The sequence below is a fragment of the Terrapene carolina genome, unplaced genomic scaffold, assembly GCF_002925995.2.
Source record: "Terrapene carolina triunguis isolate 2854851 unplaced genomic scaffold, T_m_triunguis-2.0 Scaffold231, whole genome shotgun sequence".
Classification (NCBI taxonomy): Eukaryota; Metazoa; Chordata; order Testudines; family Emydidae; genus Terrapene; species Terrapene triunguis.
Window position 1 is genome coordinate 779578 of NW_020664582.1, and position 20181 is coordinate 799758.

A 20181-nucleotide genomic window follows, 5' to 3' on the forward strand; every position below is an offset into this window, starting at 1 on the left:
ATCCGGAGACCAGAGTCTCGTCTACACTAATGTTCTCACTGGTGCAAACACTGATTCAGCTAAATCAGGTGGGTGTTTTTCTGTATAATTCCCTGAGTTCAGGCAAGGCCTTAGAGTCCGTCTGTCCTCACTCGAAATCGTGATCGTTTGCAGGCGCAGCAGCAGGTGTAGAATAACCTCATTAAAACAAAGTTCCTGTTTTCCAAGCAAAATATTCCTTATAATAATTTTTTTTTTTAAAAGTCAAAGGAAGAGAAATACAGGAAGTGATATCAAATACATCAGCCAAAAAGTGCGTAAACACGGGACCAGATGCTCCACTGCTGTCAATCAGGAGCAACACCCAATTTGCACCAGCTAAGGCTCTGGCCCAAGACACGTATACCTTTTTCCATGAGGTAGCAGCAACTCTTTATGCAATATACACTAAAATACCACTGCCCCCACCTACAAACTACCCATGATTACTCTGGGTCGAAAAGATGTGACCATAAAAAGCTCTGAGAACTTATCATGTGGTTTCCCTTTAGCAGCCTGTGTCCACCCTAGTGCTGCTACAGAATAAGCAGAGCGGGACCCAGGCCTGAAGGCTGCTGTAGTGATGATCCTTTAGAGGTATAACAGGACTAAAACTAATGGCAGCTACAGTAGATGGAATTCCAGCTCGTGAAGGTCTTGACGGTATTCTTTGAGGCCTCCCAGGGACCCTCACTAGAGAGCTGGAGGTTCTGGGATCAGGCAGCAGTTGGTTATAAAAAGCCACGTTACCAACAGCCTGGTGTTTATTCATCAAATAATTCAGCAAAATTCCTGCTGATCCCATGACACCCTGAGACAAAGGTTCCCCTGATAATCCACAGAACCCCCAGGAAAGGGCTTGTGGTTTTAATGCACTCCAGAAAAGTGCTACAGCCACACGCAGCGCTTGTCTGACTCAAACGCATTCCTCTGAGATCTCCTTGGAACCCCAAACCTCCCTTGTCCAAGATGAGGGAGTTCCTTAATTGGCAAAGACAACAGGAAACAGACCTGTTTCTACAGTCCTTTCTACTGGGACTCCAAGCATCTCTCCTGGCCACCAAGATGGCTTGGCTAACGTGGTCTGGTTCTGCAGTCTTCAGTAATGTTAGCTGCAAAGGTGCCCACGGTAAAGGCCCTTGTAATCTGCTGTTCACTTTTCACCCTCCATCAGCGTCCCTCTCCGGATGCAGCTGGGCTCTCTTCCAATACCCCACAGCTTCCGATGTCCAGCTCCACCTCAATCCCAGTTGGCTGTAAGGGAAGCCAAGAGGAAATTAAGCTCACATATCTAAGGGCTTGGCTATACCGAGGCATCCAGGAAAGTTAATCCGAATTAACCAAAGGCATGAATTTGAACTGGATTAGTGAAACCGTATTAAATCCTGGTGTGAACACCCTCATTCAGAATTACAGTGGCTTTAATTCAGTTTATTTTAATTCACTTCCAAAGTGAAATAAGTAAATACACACAGGGATTTAATTGTGGCACCTTAGAGACTAACAAATTTATTAGAGCATAAGCTTTCGTGGGCTACAACCCACTTCTTCGGATTTAATGTGATTTAACTGATCCATTTCAAATTCACACATTTAGTTCATTCGGATAAACTTTTCTCTATGTCCCCATGTAGACAAGCCCTAAGAGTCCATAATTAAGGGCACATCTGTACCTACTGTCAGTGTTACACTGTAAGCTCTTTGGGGACAGGGATCGTCTTTAACTATTTTATTTAGTGTCCAGTACAATATGGCTCTGATTTTGATTTGGGCTTCTGGACACCACTGCAATACAAATACACTCGACAGCAATTTGGCTCAGGAAGGGAAACCGAATATAGGGCCAGATCTTCAGGTGGTATAAATCACCACAGATCCAGTGATTTCAATGGAGTTACATGGGTTTATACCATCTGAGGGCTTGGCCCATAGTATCTAATTTGAAACTGCAGTGAGAACAATACGATATAGTCACCTATGTTAGTAACTGACCAGGACACCTGAGCCAATGTGCTTCCTCTTGCCAGTAGTTATATGGGATCTTTAACGACCATGCATAGTCAGGAGTGTTTCGATGGAACGACTGAGTCAGTGTGACCCAAATTAGAAATGGAGCAACTGATTTAGTATGTCCGGAATGATAAAATGGGCCATTTAGAAGCGGGGGAAATGCATGCACTTCCACAGTTTATAGCTTGGTTGTATTTTCTTCAAGTCCCCAAAGCCCATCACAGAGTCCTGCTGGTGACTCTTGAATGAAGCCAGAGTTCTTGCATTATTTCCCTAAGGACTCGGTCCTTGCCTGGCATCCTATCTCTGACTTAACTCCAAACCACCTTCTCCACGGCCATCCCCACCATTCCCAGACGGGCTCTTCAGGAAAGTCTCACCTGCCGGGGCGATTTTGTTAAGGAAGCAATGCGACGGGTGCTAGCTTGTCCCCAAGTGCTTTCTCTGCTCTCTAACAGCACCCGGGTGCTGGGCACAAAACTCCAGGAGCGACCTAGGGCTGGTTTCAGGTGACCACTGCTGCCATCTCTGGTCACGTGGTTAGTCACCTGGAATGCAACAAACCACCTTATCAGTTCCAGCCAGTTACCAGCAATAACTGCTACTTCTTGCAATGAAACACTGGGACACTTAGAACATAACGGCCATACTGGGTCAGACCAAAGGTCCATCAAGCCCAGTGTCCTGTCCTCTGACAGTGGCCAATGCCAGGTGCTCTAAAGAGAATGAACAGAACAGGTAATCATCAAGTGATCCATCCCCTGTCACCCAATCCCAGCTTCTGGCAAACAGAGGCTAGGGACACCATTCCTGCCCATCCTGGCTAGTAGCCATTGATGGACCTATCTTCCATGAATCTAACTAGCTCCCTTTTGAACCCCGTCATAGTTTTGGCCTTCACAACACCCTCTGGCAAGGAGTTCCAGAGGTTGACAGTGCGTTGCATGAAAAAATAACTTTCTTGTGTTTGTTTTAAACCGGCTACCTATTAATTTCATTTGGTGCCCCCTTGTTCTTGTATTATGAGAAGGAGTAATTTACTTTCTCACACCAGTCATGATTTTATAGACCTCTATCATATCCCCCCTTAGTCGCCTCTTTTCCAAGCTGAAAAGTCCCAGTCTTATTAATCTCTCCTCATACGGAAGCCGTTCTATACCCCTAATCATTTTTGTTGCCCTTTTCTGAACCTTTTCCAATTCCAATATAACTCTTTTGAGATGGGGCGACCACATCTGCACGCAGTATTCAAGATGTGGGCGTACCATGGATTTATATAGAGGCAACATGATATTTTCTGTCTTATTATCTATCCCTTTCTTGATGATGAGGGAGCTAATGGATGCAATCAGCTGCTTCCACTGATTTTTGTTCCTTTCCTTCCTTTGCCCCTTGTCATGACTGGCCATGCTGCCCGTCCAGTGCTTAATTGGTAATGAAAGAGGTGCCGAGGCACAAGCAAGTTTTTTTACTTTCATAACTGACTCGGGAGGCCCAGAGGTGCCGGGGCTAAGAACTGCCCAGCCTAGAGGTGCCGGGGCTCAGCCCTGGCACAAATTAAGCCCCGTGCCCTTCGAAATATCATCCGGTTTGGCTCTTTGTGCCTCTCCAGTGGCTAGGCCATGTATACAGGTTTACAAATGCGTTACTGCTTCCAAGGTTATCTTTTAGCTCAAGCAGTACTGGACAAGCTTCCCCAAGCAGGCAGTTCTCCAGTCCACCACAGTCCATACCCCTGCCTGGCCACCACTTTATGTTTTAGAAACATGAACCTCCACTACTTGAGCTAAAGCATCAGGTCTGTTAGCTCAAATGGGCTCAATTGACTATACCTGCTCCGGCCATTAGAGGGAGACAAAAAGCCACAGTGTGTTCGCATGGGTAACACAAACGGCTTCGATAAGACCTGTGCGTTGGCTTAAAATGAATGCTGGCCCCAGATTGGCCATGAAGCAAGGAGAGGCCAATGTATAGCTGACTCCCTCATTCCTGGGAACTGCAGTGCCTCCCAGGCGGTGAGTTTAACCTTGAATCTGTGACTGTTCTTCCCCTCTGCTTCTTTGCTTGCTGCTTTATGGGTGATCAGCGCAACGGCAAAGCCAGATTCTCCCAATACATTTTAATGCCCGCTCCAGTATATTGACTATTCGTGATGCTTCTCAGCCAGGACCTCCCCATTCGGCACATTGCTCAGGGTCACAGCATTCCTCCCAGGAATCAAACCCTCTGTGCAAACGCCCAGCCCCAGAACCAAAGGACAGAGCACGGAGGCCCCATCCATTTATAAATGCTGTAATGCCCTGTACCTACTCAAAGACAACTGGCTCAAGGGCCACTCTGGCAACTAGATCATATAGGAATCTACATCAGTTGTTGCCTCAGAGAACAATGCAAACAGCCCTGTCATCTACCTGTCCTGAACTCCTCCGGGACAGATTCACCTCTGTCATAATTCTCTGCCCCCAAATTCTTTTCAACTCCGGGTCCCCTGCTCCCAGCCCAGGAAGAGCAACTGGCCAACGAACTCACCACAACAGCCATGCTCAGTTCTCTGGCGAGTGTCTTCAGTTCCCTGGCCAGCTGCATCATGAGGGCCAAGCCTGTGGATGACGATACAATAGCATTTCAGGGCTTGCTTCCATCGGCAGTTTCTTCGAGACCTAGGACCCTCTCCTGAGAGAATGAATCAGGAGCAGTTCCCTCAGTCCTCCACACTCCCACCCAGGCAGGTGACCCCGATAGATTATGTACTTAGTGCAGTTAATACATGCTTATTTGTCAGTCCCTGGATATTTCTCGTATCCAGGGAGCAAACCTAGCATAGGCAGCAGCAGTTCCATCTTTCCCTCCTCCACCCCCAACACACACCCCATTAACGGGCACCACCCCTGAGCCAGGGGGACCAGTGCTAGAATAATATCGCCACCTAGCTTTTCTACGGTGCTTCTCATCAACAGATCTCAAAGTGCGTTACAAAGGAGGTCAGTAGTATTATCCCCATTTTACAGATGGGGAAACTGAGAAGGAAAGCAACTTGTGCAAGGTCATCCCATAAGCCAGGTGGAGAGCCAAGAATAGAACTCCCCTGAGTCCCGGTCGAGTGCTTTATCCACTAGGCCACAATGCCTTCCCCCACTAGGCCACATGACTGTCCATGACCCATTCAACCCTTTGCCTCTCTGTTGAGACTGCCACCCGGCCCTAATTGTGATGGTGACCAGCGTGCACACTTGTCCTCTAGAAACCGGACTGCGAGTCTCCTGATTGTTTCAGGCCACCAGACAGCCGTTAGGTGACATTTTCCCCCACTGACTTCCAATAACTACAGGCCAGATGGCTCAGAGGACTCGCAATGGGCAATGGAGTCCCTCACTCTTAGGCACAATCAAATGCAGCCCAAGTCAGTAGTGACTAGAAGTTACGCTCTGGCCTATGTGAAGTGTTTTACCAGTGGCCGTCCAGTTCCAGGATCAATCCAGCCCCGCCACCCCCAGCTTACTAGAAATCAGTGACAAAAATCTGTAGAGGTTCCAGCAGCCCCACAAAATTCTGACGAGTAAGAAATCAGCTAAGTGTTCGAGCTTATCTGGGAGGGAGCGAATAAGGGGGTATCTGAATGGTACAGCTTTAAGTGGTCTCCAGTAAGTGCATTGTATCTGCTGCATTGTTATATAACCCCACCCCGCCCTGGAATAAAACACAACAACAAAATTTTCCTCTCCCCATTCCATGGGGGCTCAGGGATCAGACTATACTGGGGCTCATCGACAGCACAGAATACCAGCTGGAAACGTTGCAGGTAATTAGCAAGATCCAGAAGAAATACTGGAATTGTCTGTCCCCACCATGGGTAGCTCAGTGTTTCTTTGCTGCAGAGACCCAGTTTCGAATCCTCAAACCGTGCTCGCTCCGCGGCGCCCCTCACTCACCCTCCGCCTGCCTGCCTCCGAGGAGCGGGCAAATCACCGCTGAGACGGAGTCAACCACCAGCACCTTCACCGGCCCAGAGGAGCTCAGGACCTGGGGAGCGGAGCACAGAGTGTGTGAGGGCAACACATAGGGCACCAAGTTCCACGCAGAGTGGCACCAGTACAGCTTATGCCAGCACAGGATGCGTGGCCACCAGTAGCTCTGGGGCAGGATGAAGAGATCGGAGTCTTAAAGTAGCCTGGAAATCCTGATGTCAACAGAACAGTCCGCCCGATCCTGCACATTCGAACTCAAGTGAGCAGCCCCGCGGCTTCCCAGGATCGGGCCACTGCCCTGACTGGGTGGATCTTTACACAATCACAGCGAGAGAGCCAGAGCCCCACCTGCTGGGACACGCTGCACCGGAGCTCCTGTAACACATCCAGCATTTTATAGACATCGAACACCCGGGCCACCTGAATCCTCTGCAGAGCCTCCACCTGCAGGGAGAGGAGAGCAGAAGCATCACGCAGAGACAGCTCATTCAGACCTAGCCTCACCCTCTCCATGAACCGCACCATCCTCCAAACCCAAACAAGACCTTTCAAAGTCCGGGTGGCTACAATATGTTCGAACCTGGTGCCCAGCATTCCCAGCCAACACGTCTACAAGCATCTTTAATCCAAGGGTCCTCAACCCTGCCCACTGCCCCCATGTAGCAGTGCCATTATCCCCACTTTACAGGTGGGTAAACTGAGGCATAGAATAATTAAGGCCAATGTTTGGCAGCTTAAATCTGTAACAAGGGACCTGAATAGGTGGCCTGATTCTCAGGAGGTGCTGGGCACCCAAAGCTCCCACTGAGCCAGGAAAGGAAGGTTTGGTGCTCATAGAGGGAGCCAGGGGAAGCCCAAGAAGACAGAAGGCTGGAGCACGGAATTGCCTGAAAGTCCCATCAGAGGAAAAATCGGATTCCTGGGTATCCGCTCTGCTGGTTCAGGGGCAGGCCACTGTCAGCGACAGCAGCCGAGAAGTCACTAGCTCCGCTGCTCTTGACGCTGGAAGCAGTCGGGGTCAGGGATGCAGCCACACTGACCTGCTCCTCTTCATCCCCTGTCCTGGTCTGAGCCAGCTGGAGCAGGCGAGAGGCCATGAACCCGCCCGTGGAGTCGACGTAGAGGACGTTCTGCTTGAGGTCGTGGGACGTGCTCACGGCTATGCTGAGGCACACCTAGGAGGGAGAGCGCGTGGATGGATCTCACCCCATTGCAGCCGTCCTTCCTAGCGGAGGGGCTAGTTTTCAAACTGAACCCAGCACGTTACACCTGAGCCAAGCTAAGGAGCGGGCTCGCTGTCTGCAAACCACTATCACGCAGTCATACAGTGACAGGAGAGCGGAGCCACCAGGGCCCTTCACCTCTGCTAGCAGGGAGACTGACGCAGACCTCACCAAACAGATCCAGGCCTTGGACTCCACCTGGGCACCTGCCATGTGCTCTAGGTAAAGCCTGGGTCACAGCTCACAGCCCCCCGTTTCGGACATGGCGCAAGATGAGTCAGTTTAACGCATCTCCTTCTTTGGGCTAGTAGCTGAAGAAGATCAGTGGCCACAGGGGGTAGGATGAGTCTGGATTCTTGCCAGATGTGCGGCAACAGCTGTTTATTGGTCTTCAGTTGTTGTAAATATCCCCCCAGTTAGCCCCCAATGAGCACAGTATCAACCATCAAACAATGAAAGGTGGAGTAACAAAGGAGACCCAAGCTCCCTCTTCCCTGTGGATGCAGAATGTGCCACAAGTGATGGGGTGTAGGGAGCTGCCACCTTAAATAACTGGGGGAGGGGGAGGAATTATAACATCTGCTCTGTTAGGCCCAGAACGGCCTACCTGTGTCTTGCCACTGCCGGGCGCTCCTGTGAGCTCGGTCACTTCCCCAGTGTACAGGCCAGAGTCCAGCAGCTTATCCAAGCTAAAGGAGAAACACACAACAACAACGAGAATCAATCCTGAGCTAACGAAGGCTGGAAATCAGCAACCTCTGGGTATCTGTGTCTCAGATGTACTCAGCCAGCACATCCACGTCCCCACGGACTCTCCCCCCGTCCTCTCACTCCTCTTTCTGTAGGGAAGGAGAAAGGGGGAGTGGTCGATACCAAGTATCGAACTGTTAATTTCTATCCCTGGTCCTCACGCTCAGGGCCATCACTGCTGTTCCGGCAGCAGTAACCATCCTTAATGGCTCAAATCGCCACCTGGGCAAATGCTTATAACGTTCTGCAACCGAATGGGATAAAAATCTCCAGTCAGGATGCAGCAGCTGTGCAAGTGCTCGGGGAGATGAATACAATGGGGGGTCGGAGCAAGGGTCAATTGCAGGAGTGTAGGCTGGTGGCTTGAAATAGGTGACTAGTGCTAACATGCTAATGCTGTGGACCGGCAAAGCAGAATCTCTCTCTACTCAAGAGGCAGCCCTGCTGCTTCCAGGTGCACCAGGTCTCCAGCTCAGTCCCTGCTGGAAGGGAATCTTGACAGATACCGCGTCAGCTCAGATCTCAGCCCAGCGGCTGGAGCTGTCTCCAGGTTGAAGCTTAAAGTCCAACTTGGCTTCTGGCAACAGAGGGTGGGGAAGGGAAGAACTATTCAGCTTTAACCCTTGCCCCTCTCCCCTTCGCGTGTGACGTCCTCACCTCTTGCTCCCTGTGGACAGGATGGCTGTGGAGCTCTTGAGTTCCTCGTAGAGATCCGCCCCGTTGACAGGAAAGGCTGAAAACTGTGCCAGCAACACACGTCTCACGGCGACCAGGGCCTGTGTGGACAGACGGCCATCCCCAAATGGGACACTGAAGAATTTGGAGAGAGATCTGTGGCACGGACCATCTTTGTTCTGGGTTTGTACTGTGCCTAGCACAATGGGTTGTGGTCCATGACTGGGGCTGCTAGGAGACTATCTCAGTACAAAGAATGACGACTTCCCCAGAGAAGGAGCCTTTGCAGACAGACGGAAGGCCCTAAGGAACATCGGGTCAGATCTACAGCACCCAGCAGACAGACTGATGCATCGTTAGCCCAGTCGTGCATTAGGGGGCGGTCTCTGCAGACAGACGACCCACATGAAAGCATTTGGCTAAACATGGCTCTCTCCGGCAGGCTACAGTTTTAGCTCCCAGATTAAACATCAACACCAAGGAATCTCTTCTCACCTTGTAGGACAGGCAGCACTTCCGGGCAACTTCCTCCAGGTCCGAGGAGACAAGGTCCACCACTGCAAGTAACAGTCAGAGATAAGCAGCTGGGGGCCAAAATGTAACAGCCCTGGAATGCCAGAGAACTCCTCCGATACAACACACGGTGACACTATTCTGCCCTGTCCTCCCCGAGCCAGAAGACAGAGCCAAATCCAGTTTTGGGCAGTGAGACTTAACATGCAGCTGTACACACTCATAGACGCCGAGCGGTGTTATCTGAGCTCAGCCCAATGGCGAGCAGTGGTGAATCAAAGGAACGCTCACTGAAGATGTCACAGGGCTAGTCTGAGACACGTTCACTCCTGGGTTTGTAAAGGAGCACGGAGTGTAAAGTGAATGGCCTTTGGGGCTTATCAATCACCCGCTGGCAAACCCACGGCACCGTCGTCGTCAGCTGCTCAGGAGCGGCGCGGGACTGCAACGGCAGGGAGCGCGACACGGCAGGACCCCAGTGCGTTGGCAGAGTGGCGTGGAAGCCCAAGACGGGAATAGCAGATAGCGCCTAAGTGCAGCATTTCAGTGTCCCTGCAGAGCGTGGAGAGGCCCAGCATGACATAAAATATACAAGATGTGCCAAGTGCCAAAATGCTGCGGTGCTGGACGCTACTCCACAGCCTTAGGGCACATCTCCACAGCAATACGATGTGTGACTGCAGCACGCGTAGACACACCTGAGCTAGCGTCGAGCTCGCAAGCTCAGCTAACTGTAGCAATGAAGCCACGGCACACTCCACACACTGTACAGGCCTTACACACCCGCTTGGGACCCCGTGTATGTTCTCGAGTGGCCACTGCCACAGTGTCACTGCTAGTGGTACTTGAGCTGGCTAGGTCAAACCTATGTCTCCGTGTGCTGCATTCACACTTGCCGCGCAGACATCGCCTTAGATACAGAGATGAGCCAGACACAGCTCCGTGGTGTCTGGCTGCCTTAACGGGCTTCAGGTACATACCCCCTAACACTGCTGAGGAAGGCGTGAGCCCCATCTCCTACGCTACACTGCTCCAGGGAGAGAGCAGAGTCCAGTAGGAGGATCTGGGAATGCTCCTGGAGCACAATACTGAGCTCCCAGCCAGTCCCGCCCGTCGGTGCAGGAGCACGGCCAGTGGGCGAGAGAGCTCTGTGCCCTTCCCTGACTACTCCCCGGGGTTCGCCCAGAAGTCCAGGTGAGGGAGATCCTAGTGCTGAGACCCCGGGCTGCCCCTTTACCTGTAGCGATGCTGTTGGCTTTCAGAAGCTGGATCATCTCTGCCGTAAGGCCGGGGCAGAGGCCTGCTCGGAGTATCACCATGTCCCTGTGACAGCCCCTGAAGGGAAGGGGACAGGATCTCTATGTGGGGCGGCCGAGCGCCACGCAGTCCTGCACCCTGCGCAAGAGAGAAGAGGGCGGGTCTGTTATTCCGGGGACACGGAAACACCATTGCCCTTCACTCTCTGTACCACCACCTGCGTCTCGGTTGCAGCTCCATGAACAAAGCCACGGCCAAGTCCCGCGGCCAGCACTGCGAGCGAGGACCATTGCACGGTTCGCCCTGCTGCACTGCGCACCAGGGAGCGTCTCTCGGGATCAGGGATTGTCGGAATCTGAACGACAAGTTTGTGTAGCCCTCCGCTAGCTCACAGCGATTCCTGGATCCTGCAGCTGCAGGTCACTACCTGGGTCATGCACAATTATTATTTATTGCTCGTCTTGTGCCAGCAGCTGGAGGCGGTCATGAGGGATCCAGTGGGCTAGGCGCTGGACGCACACAATGAAAAGCCAGTCCCTGCTCCATCTTTTCAAGAGGAGCGAGGTCTCCAAGCCCTTTGCGCTGGTCCCCGCATCTTTTCTTTAACGTGGTCATGGCCAGGAGTTTGGCAGGGTAGAAATCAGAGAGCGTCTGCGCCCAGCTCTGACATTGCTAGCGAGGAATATGCATGCACGACACCTCCAAGCCGTTTGCCAGGGGATGGCAGGACCGTTGTGACTGCATCAGGACCTCAGGCCTGGCTGCAGGGAAACAAGCAGTCCTAGGGAACCTTATTCCTAGTGTGTAGGACTAACCAGCATGCAAATAATAAAGTCATACAAATAATACAGAATCCCAGAAGAGCCCAGTGCGCCGAGACCCCTTCCCGGAGCACCCAGCCGAGCAGGCAGAAGAACACGACTCTGAACACGGGCATCGCTCCATTCCCGTCCAGCCGCTCTCCAGACACACACACACGGGGCAGCCTGTCCCACCTCGCTTCCAGGGCGGGACCCGGAATAAGCAACTGCGTTACGGGGCTCTTGCAGACGTACGGCGGGGCTAGCAAACCTGGCACCCCCAGCCCCAAAGACAGAGCAGCCCCACAGCGAAAGGGGACAGGACCACAACAGCTGCAGAGCAACCGGCCGCTAGCAAGCTCAGCCCTGAGCGGAGAGCGACCAGAGGCCCCGATTTCAGAGGGCCGGGCCGGATAGTCGGGGCTGTGTCTTATATAGGCACCTATTGCCCCTCCCGCACCCGTCCCAATTGGTCCCACTTGCTCTCCGAGCATCCCCGGGAACCAGAGCTTAATCCGTGCCCGGGCTGAGCCCCGGCACCCCTGGGCTTGCTGCGTCAGTTATGAATGTAAAAACCTTGCTTGGGCCCCAGCCCCGCTTGCATTACACACCCCCCGCCTGACCCACCCGCCCCCGGTGCTCCCCAGGCGGCCGCCGCTCACCTGCGAACACCATGCCCCACACAGCTCAGCTCCCCAAGCCTGCCTCTGCCTCCACTTCCTGCTCCTCTGCCGGGTTCAGAGAGCAAACACGGGCCAGGCTCAGCCCGAGCTGTCTATCTCCACCTGCTGGCTGCCTGGGGAGAGCCGGAGGAGGAGGGAAATTCCAGTAGTAGCAGGAAAACACGACCCACGTGTGCTTTCCTGAACCAGGGCCTTGGCCTCTCCCTTTGCCGTAGGGTGACTAGACAGCAAATGTGAAAAATGGGGGGTAATAGGAGCCTATATAAGAAAAAGACCCAAAAACCAGGACTGTCCCTATAAAATCGGGACACCTGGTCACCCTACTTTGCCGCAAGTTTGAAATCATTATAGAATAACAAATGTTTTGCACTTCTATAGCCCCTTCCTTCCCGGATCTCAAAGCAATCATATTACAATCACTAGCGCGACTGATAACCCCCAAGGTGACAGTGGCCACCATCCTACAATCAGATCCACACGGGGGGGGGACCCCTGTGATCTCACGGTAGGATCGAGGCCTATCATAACTGAAAGAAGTTAGCAACAGATCCCCCCTTTCTCTTTCGTCAGTTGTTTGCTTTGGCAGCACTTCCTACAGTCCTTTCCGTTGCTTCTCTATATAGTCCGTTGAGCCCCACGCCTGCAATGAGCTTCCGTGCACACAGGCAGGTCGGCTACCTTAGTTAGCCCCCATCCTGCATGTGTTTAACTTCATTCATGTGGGCAGCCCCGTCACGGGCAACGAGGCTACGCTCGGGCATATAACTCAGCACATGCGTGAGCAGGACTTTAATTGTTTAGCCCAGATCCTCAGAGATATTTAGGCTCCTAACGCCCATTGAAATCTAGACCCCTAACGCCTATTGATTTCAACTGAAGTTGGGAGCCTGAATACCTTTGAAAGGCTGGGTCTCTCTTCCTTGCTGAAATGCCCCTCACTGAGAAAGCAGAAAGAAAAACCTTTCCGCACTGTTTTTAATAGCAATTTGTAAAAAAATTTAAAAGACACCAGGGCCCCTGTTAGAAACAAACACTGGTTAACAATAATGCCACTGGGCATGCATACAACACGCAGGTATCTTCAGATCACAGCACACTAACCAGCTTGCTGTAGAAATCCCTTATCAATGACCCCAAACTGCTCTGAATCTGGTATATGACTTAAAAGCACCACAACTTTACTATAGCTCAGCAAGACAACTGCGGAAGGGAGGTGGGGAAGGAGGGGGAAAAAAAATCCAAGCCTATTCCCAGCTGGGATGCATTTCTAATCAGTTGCTTTGTGGAAGGATGTGGCTCTCTTGCCGGCCAGAATTAGCACAGGTGATTGCCATTCAGTGCCTCCCCTGATCTATAAATAGTGGGAAGGGGGGAGTTTGTGGATTGATTGCTAAAATAGCAGATATTGCTAGTGTTTGGGGAAGGGATAGTTGGGAAAGAGTGTTAGTGCTGAGAGGGGGAAATTTTGAAAAGGTGGAGCAGCAGCAGCAAAAGTTAATGAAGTAGAGTAAACTAATATTGAGATCAGCTAGAAAATAGAGCCAGGCTTAGAACTGAAAAGCAAGATATACTAGACTGCTGATTTTTCTAGATGAAGGTTACTAGGCTCCATCTCTCTCTTTCTGGACTGATCCCTGATGAATATTAGGAGCAAAGATTCATTCTTAGAGGCTTGTATCAAGTGAGCAAGGACTGCAAGTTGGAGCTCTTATTCTTTTCTCTTGCCTAAACTGCTAACTAGGAGAGGTTCATGAAATGCAGCTCTTTATTTCTGTGAGGGTCTCTAGGAAACAGTCAATACAATCTGCAAACTAAGGCAGCAGAAAGGAAACCTCTTAAATAGTCACTATAAGGGAGCAGGCAACTCAAATGTGATCAGAAAGTCAGTTACTTACAATGATGCTCCTTCATATAAGGACTTGTAGCTTTAAACAAGTCTGTGGTCTTGTTAGTGTTCATGTTAAAATTACTCCAGCAGCTTGAGGTAGCGAATCTAAATGGCTGGGTCTGCAGAGTTTTAGCTCTGAGCACTGCAAGCTAATAGCCACCTGAAAGCGAAGTAGCTAAAGTCCTTGATAAGGATCCTGAGGTTCATAGTAACCAAAATGCTCTTCAGGGATATATTGAAGCAATGTTTGATTTCTGGGCTCAGATCCGTTCAGTTAATAGTTCTCTACAAACATGCAGCAATCACTAGCTAATATGGCAGGTTCTCTAGAGACTTTAAATACTATCACAGCTTCAGAATGAGTAATGCTTGCTGCTGAACTACTTCTGTACAAATTCTTGATCTAATATTCCCACTCTTGAGTCCACTAGGGCTAGAGTGTATAATCCACAAAGCAAGGAAGGGATACTTTTCCTGTGCCAAACTGGCTCTGACATACTAACCCACTACTGATTCTCTGAAAAGCAGGCAGGCTTCTGTGATATGGGAGTGAAATGAAACAAGTGTCAATTTCAGACCTGTTTAATGGCTGTCTTAATTACAGTCTGAGTTGACTTCTGAATGACAATCTGAATTAATCTCCCTTTCTCGTTCCATGGGGACAAATAGTCTTAAAGAACTGACTGCTTTCTTGGAAACACATCCCAACCTGTGGAATGAACTGCCACAGGATCCAAGGTCTATCACAAATTTTCCCCACCTTTCACCCTAAGGCTGAGTGTTTGACTCTGGCTTTCTCTACCAATACCAAACACAGCACTGTGTACACTAGTGAGAATACAAAACAAAGCACTCCCCTGCACACACTTCTCCCGTGGGGGGAAGGAGAGCAAACACATGAGATGTTAGTCCCTCTGCTTAATGCATGACTGGAAGATGCTCAGATACTATGGTAATATGCATGGTATAAAATCCTACATAGACTATAACAAAGCAGGGTTATTTCCTTAGTGCGGCTTTGGAAATGGCTGGCGGCTAGCTCTGCTACTCTGTTTAATGTGTTGGCTGTACAGTAAGAAGTCAACTGTGATTCTGTGATGCGCTCAAAGGGCTAGTAAGTTACCTTGCTAAACATTGCTCTCCCCAGATCCTGTTTACGACATGCAGCCCTATTCAAACTTATTCTTCGAAGGTACTCAGACCTGGGAATACTGCAGAACTGCGCTGTAAACTATGTAGCTAGGACTAGAAATAAGCCTAGTCCCCTTTAGCTTTCTTCTTCAGGCAGTCTGTCTTGTCACCAGGAAGGGAGACACTTACTGGAATCCCAACTCCCTACAGAGAATGCTGACAAACAGCAGACTGTCTCCTTCGGATCCTCTAAACTGGTAGCCCTGAGCTGAAGAAATGGCAAATCTGAGGCCTACCTCACTGAAAGACTAAGCGTGGGCATTTTCTGATGCATGCCAGAAAAAGTGGAGTTTAAACTGGTCAGGCTCCCCCTCCTGGATCCTCACCAGGTTCCTGTGTTTGGGCCCATGTGCGGCTTCTTTTTAAAGTTCCCCTGGATCTCCAGCTCTAGCAACGGTCTCTGCTTCTGGCACACTCCAGACTTTCTGGTATTGCTCTTTGGAAGTGGGGACCCCACAGCCCACCCTTAATCCCCAGACTAGTGGTGAACACCCCCCACAAGCCTAAGCGCACCCTTCTCAGCACTCCTTGTGGGCATTCTAGTAGATAGTCATCCTCTCTGAGCGATGCAAGACTGCTAAAGTAAACAGACTTTGCAAAAGGATTTCTAGAACAATCACACTGCTCTGCAGAGAGCACAAGAGATGCAGATCTATGCAAAAGCAAACGCCTGAGTCCCTGCCTCAGTTTCTTCACCTGTCGAGTTCTTTGGGACTTGGTCTCCCAGAACCAGCACTGACCAGGATCGCGTCGCCCTTTCCATCTTGGTCTCTTCTTCCCTTCTAAAATGACCAGTGAGAAGTTCTGAGAATCATAAAACTGGAAGGGACCTTGAGAGGTCATCTAGTCCAGTGCCCTGCACTCATCCTATTGGGATCCAGGAAGTGGGCGGGTGGGCGGAAGGACCTCCCCCCAGCCTAAGGGGAGTATCCACAGGGCCTGGAAACCAAATGATTCCGGGGGACAACTAATGAGAACAGGGATGGGAGTGAGGTCAAAGGCTCAAATGAAGGGAACCTGACAGGGACACCGAGCAGAGAACCCCGGACAGCGCCCACTGCTCCTCAAAGATGTCAAGAGAGCCAGTGGATGCCGCCCAGAGGAACTCTGCCCGGATACATGAACGGACAGAGGACCGGAAACAGGCCCCACAGTCACAGGAGCCTCCATCGGCCAACCTCCTCTCCCTGGTTTTATAAATGGCCAGTTTAGCCAGGGCCAAGAGGAAGTTGACCAGGAGGTCCCATGACTTAGTGGGGCCACGGATAGGGAGTGCGTAAATGAGAAGGTGAGGGGAAAAGTGCAACCAAAAACGCAACATAATATTGGTGAGGAGCCGGTGTAGGGGCTGTAACCTGGCACACTCCAAGTAAACGTGAGCCAGGGTCTCCCTCATGCCTCAGAAAGGACAGGTGTCTGGGACGGGTAAACCGCGCCAAGTACACGCCCGTGCTCACGGCCCCATGAAGGAGCCGCCAGCTGATATTCCCGGCGGGCCTCGGGACCAGCATGGAGTATAGGCTGGCCCACCGGGGCTTCTCACCCTCAACAGGTGGTAGGAGGTCCCGCCACTTTGTATCGGGGTGGGACACGAGGGTGAGGAAGTGAAGGGTGTGGAGCACGAGCATGTATAGATGTTTCCTTGGCGCGGTTTGGAAACGAACCGGCTGCAAGTCGTGCAGCCAGCTCACGGAGAAGGGGCGGGGGGCCGGTTGGGTCCACGGGGCAGGGGCCCGATGAAAAGGTCCAGAGGGCCGAGGGTGGGCGGGGCGTGCCCTCGTGCAGGACCCAGTCGAGGTAGACCCGAGCAGCGGGCGGCAAAGCGGCCCTTACCTCCTGAAGTACGCGCTGGGGAGTACGAGGCCTGGAGAGCCCCATGCGCCGAGCAAGCGTCAGGGGGTCCAGCCAGTCTCCCCTATGATGATGTCACTTGAATAGATATGTGGACAGAGCTGGCATCGGGCTTTGTTGCAAGGATAGGTTCCTGGGTTAGTGTTTTTCCAGCCAGTTCTGCACCCCCTTTATAGTCGCTCCATCTAGGATGTATTTCCCCACTTTGTTTGAGAGGGCCATGAGAGGCAGTATGAAAAGCTTTACTAAAGTCCAGCTATATCACATCTACTGCTCTTCTTCTCCCCCCCTCCCCCCCCCCCGCCGCCCCGCACCAATCCCCATCCGCAAGGCTTGTTACCCTGTCAAAGAAAGCTATCAGGTTGGTCTGACATGATTTGTTCTTGACAAATCCAGGCTGACTGTTACTTATCACCTTATTATCTTCTAGATGTTTGCAAATTGATTGCTTAATTATTTGCTCCATTATCTATCCGGGTACAGAAGTTAAGCTGAGTGGTCTGTAATTCCCCGGGTTGTCCTTATTTCCCTTTTTATAGATTGGCACTAGATTTGCCCTCTTCCAGTCATCTGGAATCTCTCCTATCTTCCATGACTTGGTTTGTTTAGCCTAACCAAAAGAAGGCTGAGGGGGGATATGATTGCTCTCTTTAAATATATCAAAGGGATAAATACCAGGGAGGGAGAGGAATTATTTCAGCTCAGTGCTAATGTGGACACGAGAACGAATGGATATAAACTGGCCGTGGGGAAATTTAGGCTTGAAATTAGACGAAGGTTTCTAACCGTCAGAGGGGTGAAGTTCTGGAACAGCCTTCCGAGGGAAACGGTGGGGGCGAAAGACCTCTCTGGCTTCAAGATTAGGCTAGATAAGTTTATGGAGGGAATGGTTTGATGGGATTACGTGATTCTAATCAATTAGGCAATAACGGCCATCGCTGGTAAAATGAGGGTCTGGCTAGAGAATCTTGCCTGTATGCTCGGGGTTCTGCTGATCGCCATATTTGGGGTCGGGAAGGAATTTTCCTCCAGGGTAGATTGGCAGTGGCCCTGGAGGTTTTTCGCCTTCCTCCGCAGCATAGGGCAGGGGTCGCAAGCTGGAAGATTCTCTGCGACTTGAAGTCTTTAGATCACGATCTGGAGACTTCAACAGCAGAGTTAAGGGAAAGTGGGGGGGTCAGCTTTTGTGGCCTGCATCATGCGGGGGGTCAGACTAGATGACCATATTGGTCCCTTCTGACCTTAAAGTCTATGAGTCTATGAGTCTATGATTTTCTTTAAAAATAATTGCTAATGGCTCATATCTCCTCAGTCAGCTCCTTGAGTATTCTAGGATGCATTTCATCAGGCCCTGGTGACTTGAAGACATCGAATTGTCTAAGTAATTTTTGATTTGTTCTTTCCCTATTTTAGCCTTTTCTGATCCTACCTCATTTTCACTGGTATTCACTATGTTAGATGTCCAATCGCCGCCAACCTTCTTGGTGAAAACGGAAACAAAAGTCATTAAGCACCTCTGCCACTTCCACTTTGTTTGTTTTTGTTTTCCTTCCTACCATTTCTTAGATTCATGAACTCTACCATTTCATGATCACTTTCACCCAAGCTGCCTTCCACTTTCAAATTCTCAACCTGTTCCTCCCTATTTGTCAAAATCAAATCTAGAACAGCCTCTCCCCTAGTAGCTTTCTCCACCTTCTGAAATAAAAAATGGCCTCCAGTACATTCCAAGAACTTGTTGGATAATCTGTGCCCTGCTGAGTTGTTTTCCCAACAGATGTATGAGTAGTTGAAGTCCCTCATCACCACCAAGTCTTGGGCTTTGGATGATTTTGTTAGTAGCTTTTAAAAAAAGCCTCATCCACCTCTTCCACCTGGTTAGGTGGAGGGTAGTAGACCCCTACCATGACATCACCCTTGGTTTTTTTTTTTTACCCCTTTTACATCCTTTGCTTGACTTCCAGTCCCCTTTGCCAGGTGACACCCCACCCCCCCGAATCCGCATCCGCCCCCCCCCCCCACACACACACACACACACACATCAGGTGATCTGTTGCCTGGTCACCACTCCTCTGGAGTCAGACTTGGCAATCCAGTTTCCCTGGCAATAGCCAGATCTTAGTCCACGGGTGCTTCCATTTGAACTGATGATCAGGGTTTAACAGCCCTCCATTGTTAGCTCTCCTGGCACCACTTGGGCGTGGAGGCTACAGAGCTAAGGTAAAGGCAAAGGACGATCTTCTAAACAAAACAGTGCTTAGAAAACAATGGAGTTTGTATGTGTGTAAACCACACTGCAGCGGCCAGGCAGGTCCCCCAAACCACCATGAGCCACTTCTCTCTCAAGTGGAAACACTGATTTGTGTACATCTGATGTAGGGCAGGTTATTCCATGGTTGTCCCCTTGGGGGTTCTTGCACCTTCCTCTGAAGCATCAGGTATGTGCCAGCGTTGCAGCCAGGACACTGGACTGGATGGACCCGCTGGTCTCATCTGTTTAGGCAGTTTTGTTCTTCAGACCCAGAACTGCCAAGGGTTCTTTGGAGCAGAGAATTCTTCTTTTTACCCTCACCCCTATCTCGACAAATGTGTGTCACTGGCTCTTCGGCCTCCAGAACTTGCTGTCCCCTTTGTCAGAAACTGCCCCTTTCAAGGTCAGGACGATCCCATCTCCCTCCCTAAATCTATATTCCTGGAGTGGAGACACAACACTCCATCTAGGAGACTCAGGGCCACCAATTACCCAGTCTCAGTTACACCCCCCCCCACACACACACACCTGTTCTTTCTTGAGTTGATGGGGATTCACTCTGCTCCAGAGTGATCCATCCTGCTACACAGGGTACCTCTGCCATGGTGCCAGGGAGAGGGAAGATGGGCAATTGCTGCTGGAAGCTGTATTTTGCAGGGGAAAATCTAAAATGAGCAGAGCAGCATTAAACTAGGCACGGCTGGCATCAGGGTGAAATGCCATCAGTAAGGGGAGGGTTGGCACGAGAGGGTTAAACTACCCTCTGGCAGCTTCCCCTATCCATGCAGGGTTCTTTTCCTCCTCCTACTTCAGTTACAATGACAGTGCCTTGGCGTGGGTCGCTCCAGTCCATTTCAAGTATTACAAAACACCGGAGTCTCCCTGGCAGATCTAGTCCTGGCCCCACAGATTGCCCCACGCCCACCTCCTTCCTAGGGCCAGCAGGACTTGAGGGATCTTTCCAGACCTCCACCATGAGGGCAGGAAAATGAGCCAGTCTTGGACAATAGGTACCTGCATGCACCAATGCCCTCCCATGGCTCTGGGGAGCATGGGCTCACAACTAGAGGCACTCACAGACCTGCAGGCGCTTTTAAAGGCTTCCC

At 50.8% G+C, this 20181-nt stretch overlaps 1 protein-coding gene across 1 annotated transcript; it reads right to left on the reverse strand.

Annotated features, from left to right (window-relative positions):
- Positions 1-266: 266 nt before the first annotated feature.
- On the reverse strand, positions 267-11924 carry RAD51D (RAD51 paralog D). Its single transcript, XM_024207654.2, has 11 exons — positions 11874-11924; positions 10392-10549; positions 9137-9198; positions 8624-8742; positions 7824-7905; positions 7034-7168; positions 6342-6437; positions 5958-6048; positions 4558-4628; positions 2409-2576; positions 267-1272 (listed from the first exon to the last, which is right to left on the reverse strand). The coding sequence occupies exons 2-11, from the start codon at positions 10471-10473 to the stop codon at positions 1189-1191; spliced, it is 990 nt and encodes a 329-aa protein (XP_024063422.2). The 5' UTR covers positions 10474-10549; positions 11874-11924; the 3' UTR covers positions 267-1188.
- Between the last annotated feature and the right edge of the window lie 8257 nt (positions 11925-20181).